Below are 24,823 nucleotides of genomic sequence, written 5' to 3' on the forward strand. Positions count from 1 at the left end.
CGCAAACAATATTCAAAACTTTCAGTCAAATTCATCAATCCAGTTTTACTCTCAGGTATGTGTTTTACATTGGTACAGGTGAGGATCGGTGTATAAGAGTGTATTTGCTAGTCTAACAATTCAGAGGCCTGATGTTAAACTTGCCCATCATCAATTATTTGCATAGAATGTTTGGCAACGAATCTCGTTTTAGCATTGTAGGTACTACAAATCAGCAAGGTTTATTTTACGATTAATCACCTAAAAACTTGATTAAAATATAATCTAATAAAATAAAATAACACCTCCAACCAGTAGAAAACAAACTGGTAAAAGTGCATAATTCAGTTAGAAATCACAATCACATACAGTATTTCACAATAAAAAGTGCTCAGTTTTAAGTTCAAAGTGCATTTGTTAAAGCCAACATGCACTACAGGAACCATGTGCCCCTTTACAAATACAAACCCATGCCTTCAAGCTGTGTTTTTGTGGCATTGATGTTTGGCAACCAAACTTTGTGCCTCAGTGAAGTATGTTGTATTTCTTTCTATGTTAAACTGCACTGAACTGCTCTCTAATGCTAACTACAAACAACCAAAAAGTGCCCATCGTATTCCTTGTTATGTGCTTTTCTAAATAAAGTGCACCATGCTGTCCTCACACTCCTTGGGTACTGTTAGCTTGTAGCTATGGTTGATCAACTTATAGTTCTTCCCATCGTTGTTGTCCCAGAACTCAGCGCCACACACTTTGTAACGGATGGCAAACTCAAGTCCCGCCCCGGCCTGCAGAAAAGGGGGCACGGGCAAGTGGAAACGAAACGTGTCACAGCTGAGCTGGCCGTCATCTCCCACCCAGGGCGTGGCGATAGTGGACACCCACGAAGCCTTGGTTTCTGTGAAGCTCTTCCATTCTGTGAAAGAGTAACGCACGCTGACCTCTTTCTGAAAGTCAAGGTTGACGACCTGGGTGATGCCAATGATGCCCAGCTCAAAGCACAAAACCCGCTCCAGGCACACCTTCCGCTTCTGCAGACACCTGAGGAACTCAGGGTCGTCTCCCGGCTGATGAGGGAACACTGGTTTCAGGTACGGCAGAGAAATCTCCAGGTTTTTCCCCCCCGCCAACTCCGCGCCCATCAACAGCCTGAAGGTGACGTGATGTGGCACGAAGGGGTCTTCTCCGGTTCTGAAAACCTTCACGTCCTCCAGATCCAGTCCCAGAGAGTCCACAAAACGCACCCGGGCGCTGCGGGAATGCCTCCTCCTCTCGCTGGGGGAGGGCAGAGAGCGAGAGCGGCCCCGGATGATGGGTTTGGGCACTGGTTCACAGGAGACCCCCCGTCTGAACTCCAGTTCTCTGGCCCCTGGGGGCCTGGCCCCTGGGGGCCGGATTGCAACCGCTTTCCTCTCTGCGCCAGAACCGGACCGAAGCATTTCGGTAACGTTGATGGTGAGGCTGGGCATAGAGGCATTGCTGGGGGATAGTGGCATTCCAGGGTCTACTGTCCTGGGGGGAATCCTTTTATCTCCGATGGACCATGCTCCCGCCATGCTTTCTAATGAAGACACTCCTGCAAATCTAATGACAGGAAAATACATGCAATGTTATGGGGTCAGTACATTTTAGTATTTCGTTTGTAGGTGTCATCAAGAAAACACATTCTGGTTCTTCGTTGGTTACAATACTGTGTGGCAGCCAATAGGCTAATGCACAGCACGTTTAGACAAAGCCTACTTAAAAACCATAATGGTCAAATACATAGCAAAGAATAGCGTGTGAAATGAAACAACCCTGCAGCTTACTTGTCAAGAAGCACAATTCGGTACCCTCATAATAATTAAGACCTATTCCTATATCCTAGGAATGGATATACCTGCTTAAAATTGCAACTTTATTTCACTTTAGTGAAAGTGGGCGTAACTTTTCCAGTGTCTGAGTAGCCTATGTCGTGCATCACGCTGTCTGCACCACCAGAATCGGTAGACTGACAGCAGGCTATTTAAATTGTCGCCTGTGTTTAATAGAATAAACTGAAATTACAACATTTAACGCTTACCAACAGTCATCGGGCTAAAACGATATTATCGAGCAACATTACCTTCGCAAGTTGAAGACGAAGCCTGGGCTTCCATTTGTAGCAACAATTTTACGAGAATGACCCATTTCCGTGTGTCATTGCGCAGACAGACCATACATGATATACACTGTATGTGGCATAGCCTAAGTAGAGTCACAGACCCACGGTCAAGAAAATGCCTCGTCAGAGATCAGCATTGATGCGCGCAGGTGTTGGATGTCTAAGAATTGGGAAATGTAGTTGTAGAAAATGCAGTGCCGTGTGTGTGTTACATGGTAGCTTTGGTTACACATGTTTTCTTTCTCTGAGATTGAAAGCGATATGAATATTTACAGGGTAACATTTGAACACAATTATAAGCTGTCTATTTTTAAGTGAACGGTTTAGTGAAATAGACCAGAGTACTACAATTCCCATCATGCTGCTGTCCACTGTGCGGAGGCAGTTGACAGCGCAGAGCTATACAAACAGCAGCTGGTAAACAAACCCATTTCAAGACGGGACTGGAACGCGAACAAGAAACGTCTACGTAGATTTAGATCTCATTTTAGTATCGCACTGAGGACATCGAAAATAGCACGACCCACACATGCTATTTTTTCTGGCGTTGGTTGTTAAATGAGGGCAAAACGCTAAACTGCGGTAGATTGCCTACGACACGATACCTTTGAGATAGCAGTTCTATTATTACAGTAATTCGCACTGTCGGGAATCGACACTCGAGGTCAGCGAATGATGCACTGCAGCACTTTTCTACTTTACCATTCTATTTGTAGAGTACCCCTTAAGGGATGTAGGTTGGTGTCTATAGCTAGAATATTTTCCCCTGCGCTGGACTGAAAGCATCAGCCCTCTGCTATATCAACATCATGGGACCCATCATGCAGGAACGCACAGCGTCCACGACACTGAAAAGAGTGACGTCCAAAGAGAAAATTCGGGTGAAAAATGCTGAAAATAACGGGCCGATTAACCCCAGGTATAGTGAGAAATACTTTAAATGTAAAAAGATTGTATTGTATTTGATTTTTTCTGTGAGTTCTTGGTGTACAAACGTCGTGACGAGCTCTTTTTCAACAGTTCAAAGAAAGTTAACAAGGTGAAGAAGGCAGGATCCCAACTGAAAAATGGGCTCCCATCTCCGGGTCACAATAAGGACACAGTGCCAACTGCCCAGAAGGTGAGTGATGCCTCTGCCTGCTGCTGCTTTGCGAGTCAATGAGACATCTAGCGTCTGTCAAAACCTGCTTAGTCATTTCATTACATTAAGCAGCTGCGGGCCAGAGATAAATGTAATACGAATAACGTTTTGTTTTTTTGGTAATTAGACCACTCAATATAGAGGGAGCAGAGTCAAGTCTGACACTGCCCGAAACACAACCAAACTTTCAAGGTAAGTTGACTGTAGAATCCATACAACATAAATCGTATTTAAGTGTGTACATACTTTGTACTACGTATCAGGGCAGGCAAGTTTCTGAACATCACATTTCTACTCAGCCCTCAAGAAGAAGGCGTCTTGAAGCCCAAACCACACAAGCTCTCTTTAGCCCCGAGGAAAGACGAGAGGCGCGAGGTGCAGCGAGCGTCCCCATGTTGCGCGGAGCTAGACCAGAACCGTGGGGCCATGAGCAGGAGTCGAAGGGCTCTCTCTCTCCCCCTGTCGTCTCCCATACCTGGGCTACATCAGGGACCGACGCAGGCTCTCACCCACATCCACATCGGAGGCTCCACCCTGGAGTCCCTCAGACACTACGAGTCTAAGGAAGACGATACCGACAGCGCCAGCGATCTCTCGGACTCCGAGCGACTGCCCGTCCTCCCCTCCCCCTGCACGCCCTGCACCCCTCCTCACCTCAACCTCCGCGCCGAGGTCATCAACTCCAACGACTTCCCCCCAGACTTCCCGGGGCCTGGTGGAGCCTCGGCGGAGGACAGTGGCGACGCTCCCAGCTACAGCTACCCCGACTTCCTGCCTCCGCCCTTCAACACCTGGAGCCTGCGGCAGCTGGCGGTCTTCCTCCACACGGAGGGCCGAGGCGCCCCCAGGCCCAAGCCCGTGGGCCCCCTGGAGAAGTACCTGGAGAGGCTGCTTCAGCTGGAGTGGCTCCAGATCCAGACTCTGCAGATGGAGAGTGGCAGCAAGCCCTCTGGCCTTCATCCCCGGCCCTTAGGCTTCCCCTCGGCCACCGCTACCCAGCTGCCTCGGCCCCACACGGCACCCCCCACCCGCCTCAACTCCCCGAAGGGCCCTCGGCAGTCCCACCGCACCTTCCCTTTCGCCCCGGTTAACAACCCCCCATCTCCGGCCTCCGCCCAGCAGCACTTCTCCCGGCTGCCGGTCTGCCCTCACTGTAACATCCGCTACCCGCTCTGCAACGGGAGCTGCTCCGCCTATGCCTACCAGCGCCACTCCCGGCTAAGCCCCCTGCTGGAGCGTAGGGCCCGACCCGGGGCCCCCGCCAAGAGGAGCAGCAGTGAGACCCGGGCTGCGTCCTCCGAGGGCAGGGCCCCGGGAAGCAGCCAAGGAGGCGCAGAAGCAGGAGGGGGAGGAGCACATACCCCAGGAAGCCCCTCTGCAGGAAGGAGCCACATGAAACACATTCAGGCGGCAGGCAATGCCCGCAAGCCCTCCCAAGAGCCTGGCGCCAATGGCAACGGCAAAGGTCAGGCGGGCACGAGGAAGGGTCGAGTCCGAACCAGCTCGGAAACGGAGCGGAGGAAAGAGCCGAGCGGGGTCAGAGGAGTCGTCGGCGTGGAGAAACGTGTCAACTCCGGGAGTAAACGAGAGGTCAACACCATTAAGAGGGCTGAGAGAGACTGTCAGAAGAGTGCTGAAGTGGGAGGAGCTCAGGCAGCCAAGACCGGCATCAGAAAAACATCAAAGGAAGTGTCCTCTTTCTCCAGGGCACCCATAGGAGACAAGCAGAATGTCAAAGCAAAAAACGTTGTTGCAAAGTAAACCACTTATTTGTCGGTATAGTGGAGCTATAAGCTATGCTTGCTGTATGTGTAATTATCAGTGCTTTATTAACATGTCCTGTAGAACTGTTTTACAGCAGTATAAATCAGTCGTGTGTAGCCTTAAAAAGGTTAAAATAATGACATCTGCTATTCTATTTATTTCAGTCGTATTCCTTCATAAGAGACAGTCATCATAGATTAATGTAGTTCTCAAGCAATATGGTTGTAGAGCTTTTGGTGAACTGTTAGGAAACAAGTTAGAGCTGACCGGGCTAGGCTTATAGGCACACCGAACACCTTGGCTCACGGCACTTTGCACTGTACAGCCACTTCAGTTCGTACAGGTTTAAAACATAACTGGTAAGATTGTAACAGTATCTATTCAAGCCTTCTTCAACAATGGATTCATCATAAAGCACTTCCATTTAAGATCACTTGTAAACACGGGTCACTAATAGTATATTAGTGGAGTTGTTGTTTGGTGTTACAACGTGTTACTTAATGTTCACTCTGTTGGTAGTTTGATGTTGCTTGAAATTTTAATTGCTTTTGTTTTTTGTGCCTACAAGAAGTGCTTGGTATTTGGTTTAAGGTATCAGTTGGGATCAGTTGAACTGGATTGGAAACAATAAATTGTGCTATTGTAGTATGTTCAGATTGGTAGTGTTTGTTTTGGTGTACTGAATATGTGCAGTGGTTTTGAATTCTAAGGCCTTTTCTCTTGTTTGAAAATACTTTTCCTGAGTATGTTCTGATGTATTTGCATAGAGCTAAGCCTTTTGTTTGAAAGAGACGGTAATGTTTGCTACGAATGTAAATGCATATTTTTCCAGATTTTGTATGCCATAGTTCTATTTATGATATTGTGTTCCACGCTGTTAAATGTGTATTTGTCATCAAAGTTGTTTGTTTCACATTTCTGTGAGTAAGAAGAAATGTTTAGCTTCAAAGCTGAATTTACATTGTACATGTTTATCGTGCTGCTCCATCGATCGATTACAATACGGGGAAATTAAAATGGGCCTTAATTGTAGTGCTTGTTTTGGTCTTATAATTACGAAAAGGACAACATGTCCTAACATATCTCATTGTAATGATAGTGTGCTTTATACTGGAACATTGCACATATTATTCTGTGTTTTCTCTGTGGAATGTCTTTTGAAATCATAATTTGGTTAACTGATGCTTGTTCAAATTGCACATGTTATTTCATATTTATTACATTTTCATGTAATGCATCGAAGCCATAGATCAGGGTCAGGGGCTGTGTAATAGTGGACATTGAAACACGCACGCAGGATGATTGTAGTACATATTTTCTCAATGTTGAATGCGGTTATTTGTAAGGCATAGAAATAAATATGTTTTGCACACATGTCGTGTTTTTTTGTGTTTCATTTTGAAACAAAACCTCAACATGCACAGGTTATGTTTAAACCAAGGGCTCTCATAAATAAAATAAATATTTATTGCACGTGTATAAAATGTCAGTCACACAAAAGGAATACTGGCTTCCAATCATATCCTCTTCTGGCCTGGAAAAGGCTTCAGAAGCTGACGGAGCTGTTTCGTTCTGTCATTCACGCACCCTGTGGTAAAGAAACACATTTACATTTTAGTCATTTAGCAGACGCTCTTATCCAGAGCGACTTACAGTAAGTACAGGGACATTCCCCCCAAGGCAAGTAGGGTGAAGTGCCTTGCCCAAGGACACAACGTCATTTTTGCACGGACAGGAATCGAACCAACAACCTTCTGATTAATAGCCCGACTCCCTAACCGCTCAGCCATCTGACCCTCCACATTTGTATATGAACATCTTTGATAGATGGGCAAACAAACTAAAGGTCTGTCAATCATTGTCCTTATTTTATTGTATTTTTTATAGTATAGGTGGGCCCCACCTAGCCACAGCCAACCTTGTTCAGTGTGTTAACCCTCGTGCTGCCTTCGGGTCACATGACCCAAAGGTTCATAATGAACCATCGTTGTGTTTACCCAATTTTACCCAATACAAAAACAAATTAAAATAATTGTATTTTAACCTTTGCAATGTGGGGGGTCTGAGACAGCCTAGCTGTTAAAAGAAAATGCTTCACTTTGTCTTTGTATGCAGTAAATCTGTCGCAATACGACGGTGGGTCACAATGACTGATGGGTCAGAATGACCCGAAGATAACACAAGGGTTAAAGCTAGAAGTAACCGACCACTAGTTAAGCTTCATTATATGGCCTGACAGTTACCCAAGTGTGTGTTGGCGCTGAAAGAGGAGCTACCAAGTGCCTCCAGGTTTACATCCTCCCTGTAGACCGGCCCATCGTTCCACATGAGGTCATATCCACCAACCCTCTTCTCTCTGCCTGTCAATCTAACGAGGAAAACCACACAGCTCGTTAGTCTCTTCACAGTAATGCCCCTCCCTGTCTCATCTCCACAGTGCCCCGGTCTTAGGTGAAAGGACCAGGTAGAGTTTCACCGTATCGCTTTCACCTGACAGGTCTCAGGGCTCATTAACACAAATGTTACAAGTTCGTTTCCATATACGGGCCTCTCGACCTTTCGTAACCCTAAACTTGTTCTCCTCCGGTCTCAGTTTGCAGGCAGGACCAGGCTCTCTTTTTGTATTTTTATTTTTAAATGTACTTTGCAGCTACAGTCTTGTAGGGCTGCTGACTGAGTGGATCAGCGCACCCCCGCCCTGGCTCCTACCTGCTCTCTATGTCCACTATGTGTAAGGTGTCTTCCAGCAGACAACACTTCATCTCGTAATCCTCCTGACTGCTGGCCGTGAGAGAGGGGGAGGCGTTCACCTCGATCAGCCACCTGCAGACACACACTCAGAAGACTTCACAGAGGATAACGGGATGGGGGCTAGAACTGCTCGGGGCCTCTAGCGCGGAGGCACCAAAGGTTGTGGGGTTGAGCATCTTCTCACGGTTTGAGGTCCTGGTCCAGCAGGATGTCGTAGCCGTAGAGCTCGAAGCAGTGCTTGTCGTTGATGATGACCTTCTGAACGCTCTGCAGGCTGCGGACGAAGATGTTGTCGACGTCCTTGAACAGAGTCTCCACCGTCTCCGCTCCGTGCTTGGCCGTCAGGTACCTCCGCAGCTGCTGGATCTGCCACTTACAGCCCTGCGGGGAGAGAGAGGGAGAGAGAGAGGGAGAGAAAGAGAGGGAGACAGCGAGAGAGAGAGAGGGAGAGACAGAAAGAAAGAGAGAGAGAGGGAGACAGCGAGAGAGAGGAAGAGAGAGAAAGAGAGGCACAAAGATAAAAACGGAAGACGGTGGAATAGAGAGGGTTTTCTTACATTTGTTAGGACAAAAGTTCAAAATGCTAATAATATTAATATATGCATAAATTATGTGCAACATTGGATACATTCTGAGCCTCTTACACACCTTCTCAGGGTCGTAATCTGGTGCCGTTTTCTGAACAGCGACGTTAGTGAGATGCACATCTTAGAAGAAGGATTAAGGGAAAATTAGGGAAACATGAGTAGGCGTTGCATTATCTTCTCCAGGGGAATGAGATAAAAGAGAAGCTTCCGGAACTAAAGACTACAAAGAGCAGAGCCAATTTGGGTCTCATTCAAATACAGTCCAGGTTATTAGTACAGCAACAAACACAAATACAAAAATCTATATTATAGAAATATATATAGATATATGTTTTTTTTTTTTTATCGGTTTCAATTTGTGATTATTTAGGCAGAGAGCTAAGGATGCAATTTTCAAAAAGTAACAATGGAACAAACTGCACACCAACAAAAGACTTGGTTGAGATGATGAGAAGGATACACTGGTCATCAATACTGCTGAGAGAGAATCTGGTGCTGGAGAAACGAGCAAAGCCATCTCGATATAACCAGGCCTTGAGTGGGATGTACTGAGAAGAAAAACACAAATCGTGTGAACTGTTCTGAGTTCTGTTTTTGAAACCATTCTTGTTTAGTGCACATATAATGAGTCATACATACTATATACATACATTTACAAAAAATTTTAACTTCTCATTCTTCTGACTGCATAAAATAGTTTCTGTTCATGCATTAATACTTACTGAAGTCACCAACACGTACACTCTCAAATCAAATTTTCTGCCTACAAGAAACAATTTGCAAAGGCTAATTAAATACACATATTAAATATGTTATGAATATCATTATGTTACACAGTATACACTAATATGCACAATGTGTACATTTCTTTAAATAAAAGCTTCTGTTAAATGATTCATCATATTTAATATACTAATAGTAATGCAACCAATTGTTCTGAACGAGTTAAATAAGGTAATAATTGTCCTGCACCACTAATCAGGTAGGGATTTTCTATGTAGCGCTGTGCAACATAGCTCTCCACTTGGGTCTCATCTTTCTGCTCCTCTGAACGGCTCCCATCCTGTACAAACACAACAACAACACTATCAGTGTGTGTGTTTGTTTGTGTGCGCTCATGAATGTTTACATTCGAGCTGGTGTATTCCTGTCTAGGGTTCAAAAGAAGCATCGCAAACAGCCTAATGTTTGGCACATTGTTACCTTTTTCCAGTCCATTATATCTTTCAGCTTTCGAAACAGGAAAATGCCCTTCCCCTGGGATCTTGCTACCTGTACACAAATTGGCCAAGGAGGAACACAGGTCTTAAAAAAGCCCTGAGATCAGTCACAGTCATAACAAAAGGCACCTTCAGTCCAACCCTTTACAGAGCAGCCAAGGATGAAACTCAGCTGAAATGAACAGCCAGTTCTACTGCAGTCCACCTCACCGGTTTCATGATCCAGGTGCTGCCAGGGCTTCTTTTGAACTCCTCTACAAAGAGGTGGTATTCACTGGGCAGTTCAAAGGTGCGGGGGAAAAAATCACATTTGGCTGCTTCCAAACGACCAGCTTCTCTCTCCAGGGTTTTGCGATACCTTTTCAGGTTCTTTACCATTAGGTTTTTACGAGTTAGCTGCTCCATGAAGAGGAAATAAAGGAAGTATAAGGTGATGCTTCACACAATGCACACACCTCAGTCACACTAGAATAACAACAGGGCGGTTCTGTTGTTGTGATTGATGGCAGGAAGCCATTTTGCCCAGAGACTCACTCACCTCATAATGGTTGCGAAAATGACATATCCTCACATGCTCTTCCATGTACGAGTGGTCGAAATTTTCTCTCAGCCACCCAACATCACACCAGTTAAAATCCCATTCTCCATCACTGTATGTATGGAAGTTTGTTACGCACATACATTGGTACAACACACACACAATGTTCCATGTTGCACAACATTTGTATGTCTAATGTTAATAATTAATTGTTACTGGATACACAACTCACTCTTTGACTTCGACCCAGCCCGGTCTTTGTCGCAGGACGTCCTGGATGGTGTTTGTAAGGCCGCATTTGTAACGTACACAACTTCTCCCTTCTCTGTTAAGACAACAGCCCAACAAAATGAATTTTAAACGGCATTGAATACTTTGAAATTAAAACACCACCGAATTTGTTGGTTTTGAATTCACCTCTTTAAAATTGAAATTTGAATGTATTTCAATGTAAACAAACATCTGATCACAAAATTCTAGGTTCGGAAATTCAGGTTGCTCAAAATAGAACTGTAAAATTAAGATCCCTCTCAAAAAAATTCAAGCTTCAGAATTTCAAATAGACGAATTCCAATTCAGATACCCAACATTTCTGCATAAAAAATCTGGATCACACTATATACATTTCGAATTCGAATGGTGAAATTCAGATCCCAAAAATTCGAACCCCAAAAATTGGAGCCGAAAAAAAAAGTAAAAAATATATATTTAGCGGGGGATATTAATTATATACCTGAATATCTGAACGTTGAATTATTGGAACAGATTTTTTTATTTTTATAATTCAAAACTAGCAAATTTGATGGTGTTTGAATTTCAATGTTAAGTATTCAATGCCTTTTAAAATTCAAAACATTATGCCACGGATTTGCTTCCATAGAGGAACCCCTAACCATCTCATCTTTGATAGATATAACGTAACAGTGCATTGTGACAACAAGCTAATCCATCCCGCAGACGGAGAAACTCACCCCTCTTTTCTCTTCTGATAGCCATAGGGACCTTTGTAACCAGCAGTCTTAAAAAAACCGTAAGACAGTTAGAACTAGCCTATCTACATACTTTACTTTAGGATAGTGCGTAGTCTGCAGTAGTCTAGCTAGCCAACTTCATTGACACTGCACAGTACACAGCAAAGTAACCTACTAAACTACTTTTACTCACCTTTGTCTTTGACATACTTTCTTGAATTGAGAAAAACCCGTTTGCAATGCACAGCCAGCTTTAATTAATGTGGCTAAATTGAGATAATGGCATTATAGCTTAGATAGGCTAGCTAGACAGCAGCCAGCTACGTTAGCTACACATCTTTGGTAACTTGAGTTTGACAACATGTGTTGCCATAGCAACCTGAAGTCACTTGTTCTGAACGAACAAGTCCTCGAGACTTTTCCACAGGATATGCTTTTGCCCCACTAGGCTACATCTGCTTATTTTACGAGGGATAGCCTAATAAAGGCATGAGAACTGAAAACTCACTGTTCACGAAATAGTTAGAAGGCAATTCAAGATTGAGGAACATCATGTTAATATTTCCAGGTTAATGCACATAACGTTACGCTGAACCACTGGGTGGCAACAAACGCCTAAACATGAACGGAGACAGTATTTCTGTACAATGTGTTGGTCCATACAGCAAGAGGGCAGCATTTCCCATGGTCCTATTCTTGGTCTGCGAATGTATTTGATACCTCGTGGTGACATAAACTGAATGTGAAGGGAAGATAACTTTTTATTGCAATTTTGTCACACACAAACACATGTACGGCCAACATCTAACCACTTGTTTTTGGCCTAGACCTAAATTAACAAACCAAGATGTCTCTTCCTATTAGAGAACCGAGGGAAATATTTCCACAATAATGTGAGACAATTTACAATGACTTAGGTCATGGAATTCCATTTCATATTTGTGAGAAAAACATTTCTTCCAACTAAGATGTTTTATTCTTTTTTGGGGGCTGGGGTGGTATTGGACTGGGAGTAGGTCCTTGAGAGTTTACCACATCATTTAAACAACCAATTTCATTTTTTTTGTTTTGTTCCAAAACTCAAATGTGGTTTCAAGATTGGTCTTGTTTTAGTTTTCTCATTTAGTTTCTTTTCTGTAGCATAGCTACCGCTAAGGAAATCCAATACATTTCAATGTCTAATGGACACAGACAGGGCTGGACTGGGACAAAAAAATGGCCCTGGCATTTTTGCTCAGACCAGCCCACCACAATCGGCGGGACACCACCCACCAGTACACCAAAAGAGTTAACAGATGTGATTGGGCCAGCCCAGTGTCAGTATGGAAAATGAACCAATGGGCCGCTGTTCCTGCTTTATGGGCCAATTTTAAGTTTATAAAAAAACTAAATCTATAAAGATATATATATATATTAAATATCATATCGGCCCCAAGTGCGTCGGCCCACCGGGCATTTGCTGGTATGCCAGATTACCAGTCCAGGCATGGACACAGAAAAAGACAACAAATCTAAATTGAATTAGCCTTGTCAGTTTTATTCATATAGGGTAACAGGCCTTGGCTATATTCTGCTTTAAAAATCTGGAAATTATATTAAGTGTCCTGACCTTCGACTGTCGTGTTCGACCAAATAATAGGCAAATTTAGTATATGTCCAAAAATATGACACGTCAAACGAACATTCTATTGAGGTTAGCAGTAAAGTCTCAGAAGGGCCTCATGCCGCTTATCTAAACCCGTTGCTTAGCTACGTCAGCCTGGTCACATTTTCTGCTCAGAGAGAGAGGGAGAGACAGGGGAGGTTCTAGACCATTTCAACTGAGGGGGGCAAGCTGGGGACAGTTGTACTGTTAGAGGGGCCACTTACATTAAACATTATTGTTGTCATAAAGTTTTCTTCACTGCATTGCAGAAATTAACAAGCAAAATACCATGTTTATAATTACTCAGACTCTACATTTAAGGGGAACACAAGAATTTTCAGGCTTGTTGTCACAGGGGCCCTTCCTGCACCCCCCCCACCTCCACGCAACCCACCCCTCCAAACCGACCCTGTAGAGAGAGAGAGAGAGAGAGAGACAGAGAGACAGAGAGAGAGAGAGAGAGAGAGAGAGAGAGAGAGACAGAGAAAGAGGGAGAGAAAGAGAAAGAGACAGAGAATGAAGTCTTGAACATAGTGTTGATTAGGCCCGCCGCATAGACTCCTGCTCTTCAAACTGTTGGATTGAAATGGTATGTCTACAAAATGGGGCTAATCTACATAATATTAGGCCTAACCTCGAGAACAAAACTGACTCAGCGCTAAATCCGTTTCTCCATAGGGAATGTATTAGCCTTGGTCAAACCTACTGCTTTTAACAATTTGAGGCTGCTGGACAATTGGTTTCCCTCACAATGTGAAGAATGCACTGGAAAACATTCTCGTTCTCTGGACATTCACCAAACGTCCTGAGCTGAAGATCTGCGCTAAGTATTGTTGGATATGAGTTGGAATGCCGGCAGGGAGTAATTGTCTCTGACTGGGACGGTAGCCGTATCCTAGGGATATGGCGTGCTTTCCTGATCCCAACTGCATAACAGGCCAAACAGGGCAATATCCTGGCTGCACATATCCTTCCCATGACTTATCCAGGTTTGCGGTTAGTGGTTTGTGTTCACGGGACACAATCGTGGTATGCGGTACCTACCACATGCATGTGTGTGCATGGAGTGTAAGAAATAGGCGTGTGCGTGTTGGATCTGGAACTTTACAGTAATTGAAAATAAACACTCCATAAATATCATGGTGTGGTGAAGCGGTTACAGTGAGAAGTTATTGGGTCCATAAAACAAGGCTTGTTTTCTTGGAAACTATGATCCAATTTATTTTATTTTATCATAATTTTTAATTGTTATCATTATTAGCCTAAACTAAGATACCATAAAGTGTATGGCATAAACTCTATGATAAACTATGGAGTATCTTTTAACAGTTGTAGATTCTCACAGTGGTTAAGAGTTCACTCTTTGACACAGATTATCAAATAAAGCGCTCAACATTTGCAGTTTTTACTAAACTAAAAGGTCATCTTGAGGGGTCACCCACCATTCTCACAAGCACTCTTTGACACAGATTATCAAATAAAGCGCTCAACATTTGCAGTTTTTACTAAACTAAAAGGTCATCTTGAGGGGTCACCCACCATTCTCACAAGCGACTGAGGGGAGGAGGAGGTGGATTGGAGACCTGTTGTTGCAGCTCTGCCTGTCTAATCTTCAACATCTTCAAACTCTAAACTGGAACAGCTGCCAAAGAGGCTAAGATGTTCCTCACAGATCGGGTAGCGACAAATCCAAGCTGTCCTTTGTTACCTTGTTTACCATAACATGTCTGTCCCTGTGATGCTTTACAGTGCATCTTGTCAGCACTTTCAAGACGTTTGGTGCCTCAATCTTATAGTAGCAAGCGGACACTACTCCGGTGTCAACCGTGGAGCTCAATTGACATCCTGGCAGGAATTTGTTAGCTCACGACTGAGTCCCAGATGTATCTCATTAGCAGGTGACACTTATAACCTTTTTATTTGAATGAGAGCCAGATGTTGAATTATTTAATTGAAGCACTTGGGTCCCATCTCCTCTTTACAATAGAAGGTGGTCCTATCATTATTAACAATTGAACAAAACTGGAGAAAAATCGAATTTCATTACGAATTAAGTTCTAAACCGTGTTCCGAAAAAAACTGTTTTTGTTGGCCTTACATTGTAACTCCAGAACAAATACCTCACAAAATAAAATCAAAAGAGACATTCTGAGACACGTCACAGGACCACAGTGATTGGTACTCTGATAACTGCATAAGATACAAGAGTCATAAATGGTTGTCAGGGGAGTAGAAGTCTCCTGTGTCAGTCGCCCTTAATCACAGACAGACCTCAGGACAACCTCACTTCACCTTAGTCCAAAGGCTCAGGGGATGCAGCACAGCACATGGAATGTGACACCTTTGTTCTTGGCAGAGAACAGAGTTTAGTGAGATTCCTGTGCTTTGTCAACGGCACAGGACATCTTAATAGTCCATAAAAGATCTTCTCAACGGTCCCCATTAAGCCATTCATCAGTTCATTGATTCGCGTTTTTTTTTTTTGCACAAGCAGATGGCTGCTTCATCATGGGGAGGCAGCCATCAAGAGAACTTGTTATATAAAATACAGTCCCTGTGTGAGTGGCCTGAACTGCTGTTTTGACTTGTGCGCCGTTGGTTTGAAGTTGATTAACAGCCACACAGGAAGCACACTGACATGACCATTAAATACAAAGGTCATGCCTTTCCAAAGCATAAATGTAGACTTTTCAGAGTGCAAGGCTGAACAGCACGTTGACAACGCAGCAGAGTGTCTGTTTGAACCAGGAAGTGGTGTCTCTGGCAGTGGAGACTAACTCAGGTGGAGGTGGACACACTGTGTGTAGTAAAGTGTGTGTGTGTGTGTGTGCTTAACTGCCTCTTCCCTCTTCCACACACACACACACACAAAAATATACCCAGTTATCATGACATAATACCGAAATATACTATATAAAATGATCATTCGAAAAATACTAGGTGGAACCATAAATATGATTCATTTGGCTCATCCAAAGAAAAAGCTTTTTGACCTTAGCAGTGACATGTCATGAAATAGATCTTTCCAGACACAACGTAGACAGAACGAAAACATAATTGTCAGTCTCTATCAGCCTTGAGTCGATAGAGACTTACAATTATGCAGCAAATGACAATTAGAGCAGCAAATGACTTCAATGTTTTCAGACAATCACAGCCATTAATTCTCAAACAAGCGACTGATTTTTGAACTAGGACACAATGTACAAAAGGTATGTCCAGATGTAGGCCACAGGCACTTATGGATGTTCATCCTGAAACATATTCACTGACAGGTTTCTCTGTAAGCGCTGTGGGAAGGAGGTCTTGTTTCCCAAGCAGCTTTACTGGTGCTCACTTCAAAAGTTTGACTTTAAACCCCAGGGTACTTTTGGAGACTTTGGGGGACATTCCAAAACAAAAGGTAGAATTTCCAAAGAAATCCTTTTTGTTTCATTCCTGTTGAGCTAGGCTCAGTGCTCCCCTGGTAAACGGCAGATCGGTAAATGTGTATGAGGTAAGTACTTGCTTAGTACATTTCACAAGAATACTAATTCAGAATCATTGGTCTTATTGTCAGCTGTAAACAAGATTGGAACAAGAGAACACAAAGATGCGTGGGCAATATGATTATGAATACCTTGTTTATTCCTTTTGAATAGTTACTTTAACTCGTTTTGCACAGTTGGACCTTAATGACTCATCGCCAGATTATGCCAATACACAAGTAAGGAAAAACCTGGCACATTTTTTATCACATTCCCTTATTTTTCAGTCATCTAAATTTCAGCCCAACCACACACAGTACCAAGGCCAACTGTCACCTAAAAACAACAACTCTAGGGCTATCCCTGTGGTTGACCTGGTAGAACACATACCACATCGATGAAATGGAGTAATTCCCCGGGCTAGAAACAAACCTGCAGCTGCTTGGGTTTGTTTCCAGCTCAGGGAAATGACTCAAGTTCATCCCCTCTCTCTCTCTACCTCTCCCCCTGCCTTTCATGTTCTCTCCACATACTGTAACTATCAAAATAATGCACAAATGCCCAAAAATGTATCTGAAAAAACTCTGCACATCAGCGATGTTTGAGCCTGGTACTTTCTGTTTCTGTGAGCATTTTCAGTGGGACCCCGTGTGCATCTGTGTTCCTTGCCCAGTATGCCAAGGGTTTAATTGGCCAGTCAAAATGGACACTTTGAGAATATGAGACCTCCATGCATTCTCAGTTTAGTTTTTGCAGCATCTGTGGCATTATGGATGAGCATAAACCAGAGCACAGTCTGTAAATTCGGAACTTTATAGTCTAAAACGGTAACATACAACATGAGGAAATACAATCTTGGAAAGGCATGTGGAATATGTCAACATAGTAATGCAAAGTAGATTAACATGCCATCCTTGATTTTCCAGAATGTTCTGATTGGGTTTTGGTTAACAGAAAAAGCCCTTCCCTGTGGTTTAGCAACAGTTCATTGAGGTAAAACAATAGTGCTCACAAAAACTCTCACCAGTGAATATATAATTAAGTGATTAAGCTCAGTGAGAGCTAGGTTATTGGTCTACATGTTTTGATTCAATTTGCCTGTGCGAGTTGCCAAAAATTTTGTATTTGTGAATGATGTAACCATTCAACTAGGTGGTACTGAATGGGGTTCCAGGAAACAAAAAATCTGTTTCTCCCCTTGAAAGTTCTGTTCATGAAGAGCAGCTTGCACCCAGGGACAGAGCAGGAGAAGAGGGTGGAGGGGATGGGAGGGTGGAGGGGATGGGAGGGTGGAGGGGAGGGGATGGGAGGGTGGAGGGGAGAGGATGGGAGGGTGGAGGGGATGGGAGGGTGGAGGGGAGGGGATGAAAGGGTGGAGGGGATGGGAGGGTGGAGGGGATGGGAGAGTGGGACCTCGTGTGGATGTGTGTTCCTTGCCCAGTATGCCAAGGGTTTAATTGGCCAGTCAAAATGGACACTTTGAGAATATGAGACCTCCATGCATTCTCAGTTTAGTTTTTGCAGCATCTGTGGCATTAAGGATGAGCATAAACCAGAGCACAGTCTGTAAATTCAGAACTTTATAGTCTAAAACGGTAACATACAACATGAGGAAATACAATCTTGGAAAGGCATGTGGAATATGTCAACATAGTAATGCAAAGTAGATTAACATGGTTTATGTCACATTGAAAAAGGGAGGTATAGACCACTTCAGTTCTGTTTTTGAGGTTAGCAACTTAAGCAAGGTGTTTTAAGGGTTTCACTCTCAAGTTACTCAGACAAGTATAACTTCCTAACGTGTATCATTTAACATGCAACTTGTAGATGTGGCCAAGTTCTCCTGGATTTGCCAATATAATCATCATCAGTCATCTGAAACAGGAAGACCAGTCCAACATACTCAGCAACAAAAAACAAAAATCTGCAAATACTACTACAGTAAATTATAAGGGAATTTCCTCTGGATATGAATATAAATATTGTGGTTACCTTATTTTATATCGCAAATTGACATATTGGACCATTCAAAATGGATATACTGTACATTGCCATTTCACATACATATCCCTTTTTAAACTTATAACACATGCTGCTCAATATCAATACAAATGTCTGTAAAAATGCATAACAAATAATTGAACATAAAAAAATCTTATTCCTTCGCAGGTCATTGATATACTGCAGATATATAGCTGTACTGTAGATATATTTTATCCACCGTTTTGGATGCTTTGAAGTGTTCAAAAAATTAGCTTGAGGTCCATTTCCCCATGTCCTTGTGTCATTTTGTCAAATTACAGGAAAATGTAATCTGCCAGGAAACTGAGTAAAGGACTGACTGTCACCTGTCCTTAAGTTAGAGTTTAAGAGCTGAATTATACGTCTCTGCATCCTTGATTTTCCAGAATGTTTTGATTGGGTTTTGGTTAACAGAAAAAGCCCTTCCCTGTGGTTTAGCAACAGTTCATTCAGGTAAAACAATAGTGCTCACAAAAACTCTCACCAGTGAATATATAATTAAGTGATTAAGCTAATTTAGAGCTAGGTCATTGGTCTCCATGTTTTGATTCAATTTGCCTGTGCGAGTTGCCTACAATGTTGTACTTGTGAATGATGTAACCATTCAACCAGATGGTACTGAATGGGGTTCCAGGAAACTAAAAATCTGTTTCTCCCCTTGAAAGTTCTGTTCATGAAGAGCAGCTTGCACCCAGGGACAGAGCAGGAGAAGAGGGTGGAGGGTGGAGGGGGTGGGAGGGTGGAGGGGATGGGAGGGTGGATGAGGTGAAGACGAATGAAGGCGAAGAGATCATTCAACTCATTGGCCCCTGGAAGTAGTCCTGTTTGGTGCTCTCTGTGGGGAACTGCTGCAAAACATGTTACAGATTAAATCAGCACAATAACTGTTTTTTTAACAGTACAGTTAGATCATACACCTGTTTTGCTTCACAACGCATCTACCTCAGATGAAAGCCAGTTGGACTATAGAGAAGCTTTCATTAAAACAAAACCTTTCATCTTTTATCAAACCATCTAACCACACATCGTTGGAATGTGTTGACAGATGCCAATCCTTCATTTGTGAACACCGGTGCCATACCTGGATTGGCAGAAGTCACTGCAATGACGGTCAACCCTTGGATTGGCACAAACACAACGCAGATATTCCACTTCTTCAGGGTCAGAGGGCAAACTATCAGCGGTACGCCTGATTCGCTGATGTCCTCGGTAGCTGGACATCCCATAGGGCACTGTACGTCTATGGAAAAAAATGCAGTACAACAAAAAAAAATCACCAGAGCACAATCTGTCCGACACCGACTATGATTTAATCACTAAAGATCAGCTATAACCAAACTTCACAAGATTTGATTGTGGTTGACTTTTTAAACAAATGTTTTTCTCTCCAATATCCAGCAAAAATAAGATGTGGTTGACTACATTCAGTAAGAAGATATGTAGTTTACCTGGAATAGGAAGTGTTTGAATTGGAGTTCAGTGACTCATAACGATTTTTATATGAAGGAGTAGCAGGTGAGAGACCAGTCTATCATTTCAGACAGAAAAAGTAGGAGCCCTTGATGTGGATGTGGATCCCTGTCTCATCCATAAAGAATCCATTAACCCATCTGTCAATAGTTTAGAGTTCAGAAGAAGCTTATGATGTAGTTTACTGGTCTACAGTTTCTGAACTTTTTCACTGAGTGATGCAGTGAGGTTTTCTGTTCGTCTAAACATCACTATGAATCTATCTTGTTACCAGTGCTAAGCTGCTACTCCTGCTGTTTACTGCACCATAAACCACAGTCAAGTTTGTTATGATGCTGAGGCAGTTATGAGTTTGACCATTTGCAGGCATTTAATTGTTTACTTCATCATACTTTTGAAATTGATGTTAAGCAGGGATAAGCTGAAGGATGTGTGAAAGGATTTGTTTGTTTCCTCCAATAGCTTGCATTGCGCTTAGAAAATAAAGGAAAACATTTTTTTCTTTTGGCCTCTGAGCGTTTTATGGGGATGACAGGCATTGTATGACAGAAACATGAATCAATGCGAAGACTTTGAAGACAGTCTTACCACATCAAGAAATAAATTATGCTATACCCATTGTCATCTGCTGAATCATTTCTTCTGAGACTTTAACCCCCTGATCAAAACCATCTAACCCAACCATCCTCGCTCCCTCCTCCCTATCAACATCCTTTGGGATTCGACCCAAAGGTCTCCTCTCACTCAAAAACAAAAAAAGTGTTTGTAGGTTTGGGGATGAAGAGAAACAGTTCAGATGCAAACCATGTGAGAATCTTTTCTATTCCACAGGCTTTTAGTAGAACAATTTGTCTCCATTGGCACAGTTTTTCATGTCCCCTTATATTCCGAGTAAGTACCTAGAATAAATGATCCTCAAAAGTATAGGGATTACCACAATTTAAATTGTGAAATGTCAAAATTCCTCCCCAAAACTCAAGGCAACGTGATTTATTAAACCCATTACTCAGAAGTTGTGTATGATTATGATTACCACATGTTGGGCGACGTTATTAGACACTCCGTTCCAGTGGTGTTTTTTAACAAGCTTAGACAGGTCAGTCCTTATAACCCTAAGCCACGTGTATTGGAGAACATATAAACTTCTGTAATGCCATACAAACCACTTAATCTCTCCTAAATCCACTTGTCTGAAGCTGTTTAGGCATGTCTGCATCACTCAAATAGACTATTAACATGGATCGGTTTACCTAGACTGTGAATGAACAGACAGACAGATTTCCTTCTAAATTTGTAGCCAAGCAGTTTAGCGATGTTAACAAACAATAGAATGAGCTATGAAGAATCATTTTGGTCTCACATATTCATAGGCTAAAGGACAAACAAAGTTTTCTTTGTTATTATTGAAAATTCTTTAAGTGACTTGATGGAGTGGAAGAATTTTCCCCGTCACCAAAATAAAACCCTGACACGCATCTTAAAGCCTCTCCAGGACTTAAGCGTTTTCCTTTTCCTCTTTGGTGACCACATGTTTGGCAAGAGGGACACTGCAACGCTAAAGAGAAGTGCCTGCACACACTCAGACACAGAGAACATCTTTTTTTATATACACTGAAATCTCTAAAAAGCTTTTGCATATGCCACTAATTACGACTGCTGAAGAACCCTGGGTATTAAAGCGCTATGGCATCAAATTAGGGAGTTCTGTTTATAATCAAATTTCTCGCAAAATCTCCAGGGAACTTGCTAGCTATTTCAATATGGTATCATCACGCTCCTGTGCTGTAGTTACTCTGTCATGAACTAGGACAGAATATAAACAGGTCCTGACCACATATGCTCTGAGACCCTGCTCTCTTGACTGTTTGGAGAATTGCTGTGGTTATATCAGTTAGGCTTTCTGAATAAATAAAGACAATTTGTGTATAAAGTTGCCCAGCAGGCAGAGATCAAGTGTACCCGGTGTGGACCTCCTTCTGGAGATATCAGTAGGGGGTCTTGGCAAAACAAGAAAGAGTAGGAAGGAATGCTCTCTCTGGGTCTTGCCAGGCTGTTTTGTCAGTGAGGTGGTGGAACAAAGAAACATCCAGTAAATCAAGGATGTGTGCTCAGGGTGGTTTTGATGAGGAGATATATCAAGGGGTGTGCCAAATGCTCACCCAGACAGGCGAGAAGGTGTGATAGATGGGACCAAGAACATCCCAACAGCCTTTCCCTAATGCTCACCCAACAACATTGATGTTCAATGCCAACAAACCATCCAGCCACAGCAAATGCGTAGATGCATACATTTCGCTAACCAGGTGAGAACTAAGATGTTGGGTTAAACAGGAATATAAAGACGATTCCTAACGCCACATCACACTCCTTTTCTAGGTCAAGACCTGCATTGGACCTTTCTCTTTGTTCAAGTCGTAATTTCACGATGCTTTCTGACTCTCTCTGCCCCTAGGAGCACCAAACTAGGTAATTGAATTGAGCTTCTACTGTTAGTAAAGGAGTCAGGTGGCTGAGAGGTGAGGGAATCGGGCCAGTAATCATAAGGTTGCCAGTTAAATTCCCGGCTGTGCCAAATGACATTGTGTCCTTGGCACTTCACCCTACTTGCCTCGGGGAGAATGTCCCTGTACTTACTGTAAGTTGCACTGGATAAGAGCGTCTGCTAAATGACTAAATGTAAATGTAGTTACCCACTGAGTCGAATGTCTCTCACTACCTGCGAGAGTTCACCTCTTTCAGACTGCCTTGACTAGCCATTCATAAAACTCAGCCTCTGTCAGTGACAATGGTCAGACCTCTACGGTCTGGTTCATTATAGTGTCTACAGCTGTCTCATCTGTTTGGTATTAGCCAGCGATGTATCTCTGTCTAGCATTACCAAGCCGAAGCATTCTCTCTGATCTCCATCCACTCAACCTATAAGCATCTGTGGGCTAAGACCCCATGGTATTCCAGCTCACTGGGATCCATTAGAGATGTCTGCCGATGACAACCCTTCTAGGACTTGAATGGCTTCAGACATACACTGAGCAAGTAGGAGCTTCCCAATGCTAATCTAATTTGACACGTATCTTAGAACCACTCTACACAAGGCATGATTAATAGGCTTTCGGCTATCCTAATGGTCCAGATAGTGTGAAGAGACATCTAAATACTCAGGGGTATCAAGAGAAATATCTTGCTGGTGCATTTACAACACTCATGTTTCCATCATGCTTACAGTTATTGCTCTAGACTGCCTTGGTTGTCAGACACACATGCAGGGATTAGAGGTTTAGTGTATGCCATGCATGGTACCCAAGGAAACCATATGTTGTATCAGAACCATGGACAGTAACCAACATGGAACTATGTCCTTCACAGGGTTCAGTACAGGGTACAGACACTACAGTCTGCAGACACAAATATCTGCTTTTGAAGACTTGTTTGGAAAGACAGAGAGAAAGAGGAAGAGAGAAAAAAAGAGAGAAAGAGGGAGAAAGAAAAATTGAGAGAGAAAGGGGGTAGGTAGAGGATAGAGAAAAGAATGTGAGATGCAAGTTTTTGTTTTTGTGCTGTGTGTGTGTGTGTGTGTGTGTGTGTGTGTGTGTGTGTGTGTGTGTGTGTGTGCGTGTTCACTTCAGTACATCCAGCAGTAACACACCCAACTCTGAATACCACTCTACTTGACTTTGGCTGTGTAGACTCATTATTCTACAGCATTATAGGCTTGTGATGACCTTAACTATGTAGTCAACAATTACACTGTACCTTGGGGAACTAATTACAGAACATGGATTGCTTATGGTTCAGCAGTGAACCGTAACCGGTGGTGAGGTTATTTAAACCAGCCGCACATTCTGGAGCACATTTTTATTCCAGGCTAGACAGGTTATTAAACTGACATTTCCATGGCATGTTAACTGAGTTGTGTATTGATTGTAATTCCTATCGTTTAATGGAGACACTTAAAGCTGGTTAGGAATCAACTATTTAAGAGGCTTTTGGCTGTGAAGTTGCGTGATTTTTTGTGCATATCCCTCCGCCAACCTGCATCATGATAAATACAAATGTTTCTCTTACTCAGGAGTGTTAATCCAGATGATATCCAGATGGCAGTAATAGACGCACTCCTTATCTTTGTAGGAGTAACATGTGCAGCGTTTCGATCTTGTTTTAGGGTTCGGGGTGGACAGTGGCCACACGATGCGTCCTTCAAGAGCAAAGGCACCTCTCGGCTCCTCTTCTGAACTCGCCTGGGGGACCTCCAGTAGCGCCTCGGACTTGATCGCTGCGCCAGAGGACAAAGTACCTTAGATGAAATAGGAAACGCATAAGTGGACTTTAATTTAAAATACATGCATCCAATTTCGTTGAAAGTAGCTAAGCTTGTCGGTCAAATTAATAAATCAACCTATTACAGGCCTATTATATGGTGACTTACCTTTTGAGAGAATAGATGCCAGTACTAGCAAAAATCCTGATATGAAAGAAATCCTTGCCATGTCGCAATAATTCCAATTAAAAGTTATTATAAGGAGTCAGATAACGATGATTACAAATCCATAAATTTGTCAGAATAAACAGAAGTCCATTTCATACGGTCCAGGTAGGATAACTCCACAAGAAGCCGGTGTCAGCCACGTCCTATCCATACCCACGTCCTGATGAAGGTTCTGTAAGAGTGCAGTAGATGAAAATAGCTTGTTTCTTTATGTAGGGGTGACTCCTTCGTCGGAGTGTGATATTATTAAATTCTCACGATGACAAGCGTACCAGTGAGTCAATAATTCACTCCTCGCACAGTTTTCCTGCGCGGCTCCGGTGTTGGTTTAGGTCTCCTGCTAGTGACACGCCCACCTCCCCATCATCTCTAGCCTTCCCCAACTCACTGAGTAGGAGGCATGGAGCAGGGACTCCCCATCTGGGTGACAGCCTTCTGTTTGACAATAAAATATATGTAAATGCATTCGTTATAGACATTTATTCATTCATTATTATTTTTTTTCATATAGAAGTTCTCGATTTAACGATTAAGAATACTGCAAAGGTCAGACATAGAATAAGTAATTACAGGTCGAGATTTTCCAATTTAACGTTTTTTTTACATTGTAATTGAGGCAATTTCCCGTGCTATTATTAAGGG

At 42.9% G+C, this 24,823-nt stretch overlaps 4 protein-coding genes across 10 annotated transcripts; 1 reads left to right on the top strand and 3 right to left on the bottom strand.

The window, feature by feature from the left end:
• Window positions 1-39: 39 nt before the first annotated feature.
• Window positions 40-2,194, bottom strand: ppp1r3da (protein phosphatase 1, regulatory subunit 3Da). 3 transcript variants are annotated; one of them, XM_062460236.1, is made up of 2 exons: window positions 2,042-2,194; window positions 40-1,563 (listed from the first exon to the last, which is right to left on the bottom strand). In XM_062460236.1, the coding sequence occupies exon 2, from the start codon at window positions 1,533-1,535 to the stop codon at window positions 615-617; it is 921 nt and encodes a 306-aa protein (XP_062316220.1). In that variant the 5' UTR covers window positions 1,536-1,563; window positions 2,042-2,194; the 3' UTR covers window positions 40-614. The 3 variants fall into 3 exon arrangements, with proteins under 3 accessions (XP_062316220.1, XP_062316222.1, XP_062316221.1); XM_062460238.1 differs by lacking the exon at window positions 2,042-2,194 and adding an exon at window positions 1,859-1,923; XM_062460237.1 differs by lacking the exon at window positions 2,042-2,194 and adding an exon at window positions 1,788-1,854.
• Window positions 2,195-2,500: 306 nt separating this feature from the next.
• Window positions 2,501-5,676, top strand: fam217ba (family with sequence similarity 217 member Ba). Of its 2 annotated transcripts, XM_062460232.1 has the most exons (4): window positions 2,501-3,041; window positions 3,143-3,242; window positions 3,391-3,455; window positions 3,563-5,676. In XM_062460232.1, the coding sequence occupies exons 1-4, from the start codon at window positions 2,932-2,934 to the stop codon at window positions 5,022-5,024; spliced, it is 1,737 nt and encodes a 578-aa protein (XP_062316216.1). In that variant the 5' UTR covers window positions 2,501-2,931; the 3' UTR covers window positions 5,025-5,676. The 2 variants fall into 2 exon arrangements, with proteins under 2 accessions (XP_062316216.1, XP_062316217.1); XM_062460233.1 differs by lacking the exon at window positions 3,391-3,455 and having other exon boundaries at window positions 2,901-3,041; window positions 3,527-5,676.
• Window positions 5,677-6,478: 802 nt separating this feature from the next.
• Window positions 6,479-11,714, bottom strand: ttll9 (tubulin tyrosine ligase-like family, member 9). Of its 2 annotated transcripts, none has more exons than XM_062460235.1 (14): window positions 11,288-11,714; window positions 11,095-11,141; window positions 10,356-10,448; window positions 10,124-10,235; window positions 9,796-9,981; window positions 9,569-9,637; window positions 9,338-9,428; window positions 9,088-9,128; window positions 8,826-8,913; window positions 8,427-8,485; window positions 7,963-8,159; window positions 7,737-7,850; window positions 7,304-7,395; window positions 6,479-6,615 (listed from the first exon to the last, which is right to left on the bottom strand). In XM_062460235.1, the coding sequence occupies exons 1-14, from the start codon at window positions 11,300-11,302 to the stop codon at window positions 6,545-6,547; spliced, it is 1,275 nt and encodes a 424-aa protein (XP_062316219.1). In that variant the 5' UTR covers window positions 11,303-11,714; the 3' UTR covers window positions 6,479-6,544. The 2 variants fall into 2 exon arrangements, with proteins under 2 accessions (XP_062316219.1, XP_062316218.1); XM_062460234.1 differs by having other exon boundaries at window positions 7,271-7,395.
• Window positions 11,715-17,768: 6,054 nt separating this feature from the next.
• Window positions 17,769-24,467, bottom strand: edn3b (endothelin 3b). Of its 3 annotated transcripts, none has more exons than XM_062460220.1 (4): window positions 24,122-24,467; window positions 23,761-23,968; window positions 19,310-19,468; window positions 17,769-19,076 (listed from the first exon to the last, which is right to left on the bottom strand). In XM_062460220.1, exons 1-4 carry the CDS (start codon window positions 24,180-24,182, stop codon window positions 19,028-19,030), a joined length of 477 nt encoding a protein of 158 aa, XP_062316204.1. In that variant the 5' UTR covers window positions 24,183-24,467; the 3' UTR covers window positions 17,769-19,027. The 3 variants fall into 3 exon arrangements, with proteins under 3 accessions (XP_062316204.1, XP_062316203.1, XP_062316202.1); XM_062460219.1 differs by having other exon boundaries at window positions 17,769-19,073; window positions 23,761-23,989; XM_062460218.1 differs by having other exon boundaries at window positions 23,761-23,989.
• Window positions 24,468-24,823: the final 356 nt, after the last annotated feature.

This window comes from Osmerus eperlanus, chromosome 4 (assembly GCF_963692335.1).
Source record: "Osmerus eperlanus chromosome 4, fOsmEpe2.1, whole genome shotgun sequence".
NCBI classification, from domain to species: Eukaryota; Metazoa; Chordata; class Actinopteri; order Osmeriformes; family Osmeridae; genus Osmerus; species Osmerus eperlanus.

What these genes read in the sequence shown, in the direction of transcription:
- ppp1r3da (XM_062460236.1), bottom strand. Translation starts at nt 1,535, where the DNA reads ATGGCGGGAGCATGGTCCATCGGAGATAAAAGGATTCCCCCCAGGACA.
- fam217ba (XM_062460232.1), top strand. Translation starts at nt 2,932, where the DNA reads ATGGGACCCATCATGCAGGAACGCACAGCGTCCACGACACTGAAAAGA. An exon ending in AACGGGCCGATTAACCCCAG is followed by an intron (nt 3,042 to 3,142) that starts GTATAGTGAGAA and finishes CTTTTTCAACAG; the next exon opens with TTCAAAGAAAGTTAACAAGG. An exon ending in CAGTGCCAACTGCCCAGAAG is followed by an intron (nt 3,243 to 3,390) that starts GTGAGTGATGCC and finishes TTTGGTAATTAG; the next exon opens with ACCACTCAATATAGAGGGAG.
- ttll9 (XM_062460234.1), bottom strand. An exon ending in TATCAGAAGAGAAAAGAGGG is followed by an intron (nt 10,449 to 11,094) that starts GTGAGTTTCTCC and finishes TTGTCTTAACAG; the next exon opens with AGAAGGGAGAAGTTGTGTAC. An exon ending in CAGCAGTATTGATGACCAGT is followed by an intron (nt 8,486 to 8,825) that starts GTATCCTTCTCA and finishes CCTTCTTCTAAG; the next exon opens with ATGTGCATCTCACTAACGTC.
- edn3b (XM_062460218.1), bottom strand. Translation starts at nt 24,182, where the DNA reads ATGGCAAGGATTTCTTTCATATCAGGATTTTTGCTAGTACTGGCATCT. An exon ending in GGCATCTATTCTCTCAAAAG is followed by an intron (nt 23,990 to 24,121) that starts GTAAGTCACCAT and finishes ATTTCATCTAAG; the next exon opens with GTACTTTGTCCTCTGGCGCA. An exon ending in ATCTGGATTAACACTCCTGA is followed by an intron (nt 19,469 to 23,760) that starts GTAAGAGAAACA and finishes TTTTTTCCATAG; the next exon opens with ACGTACAGTGCCCTATGGGA.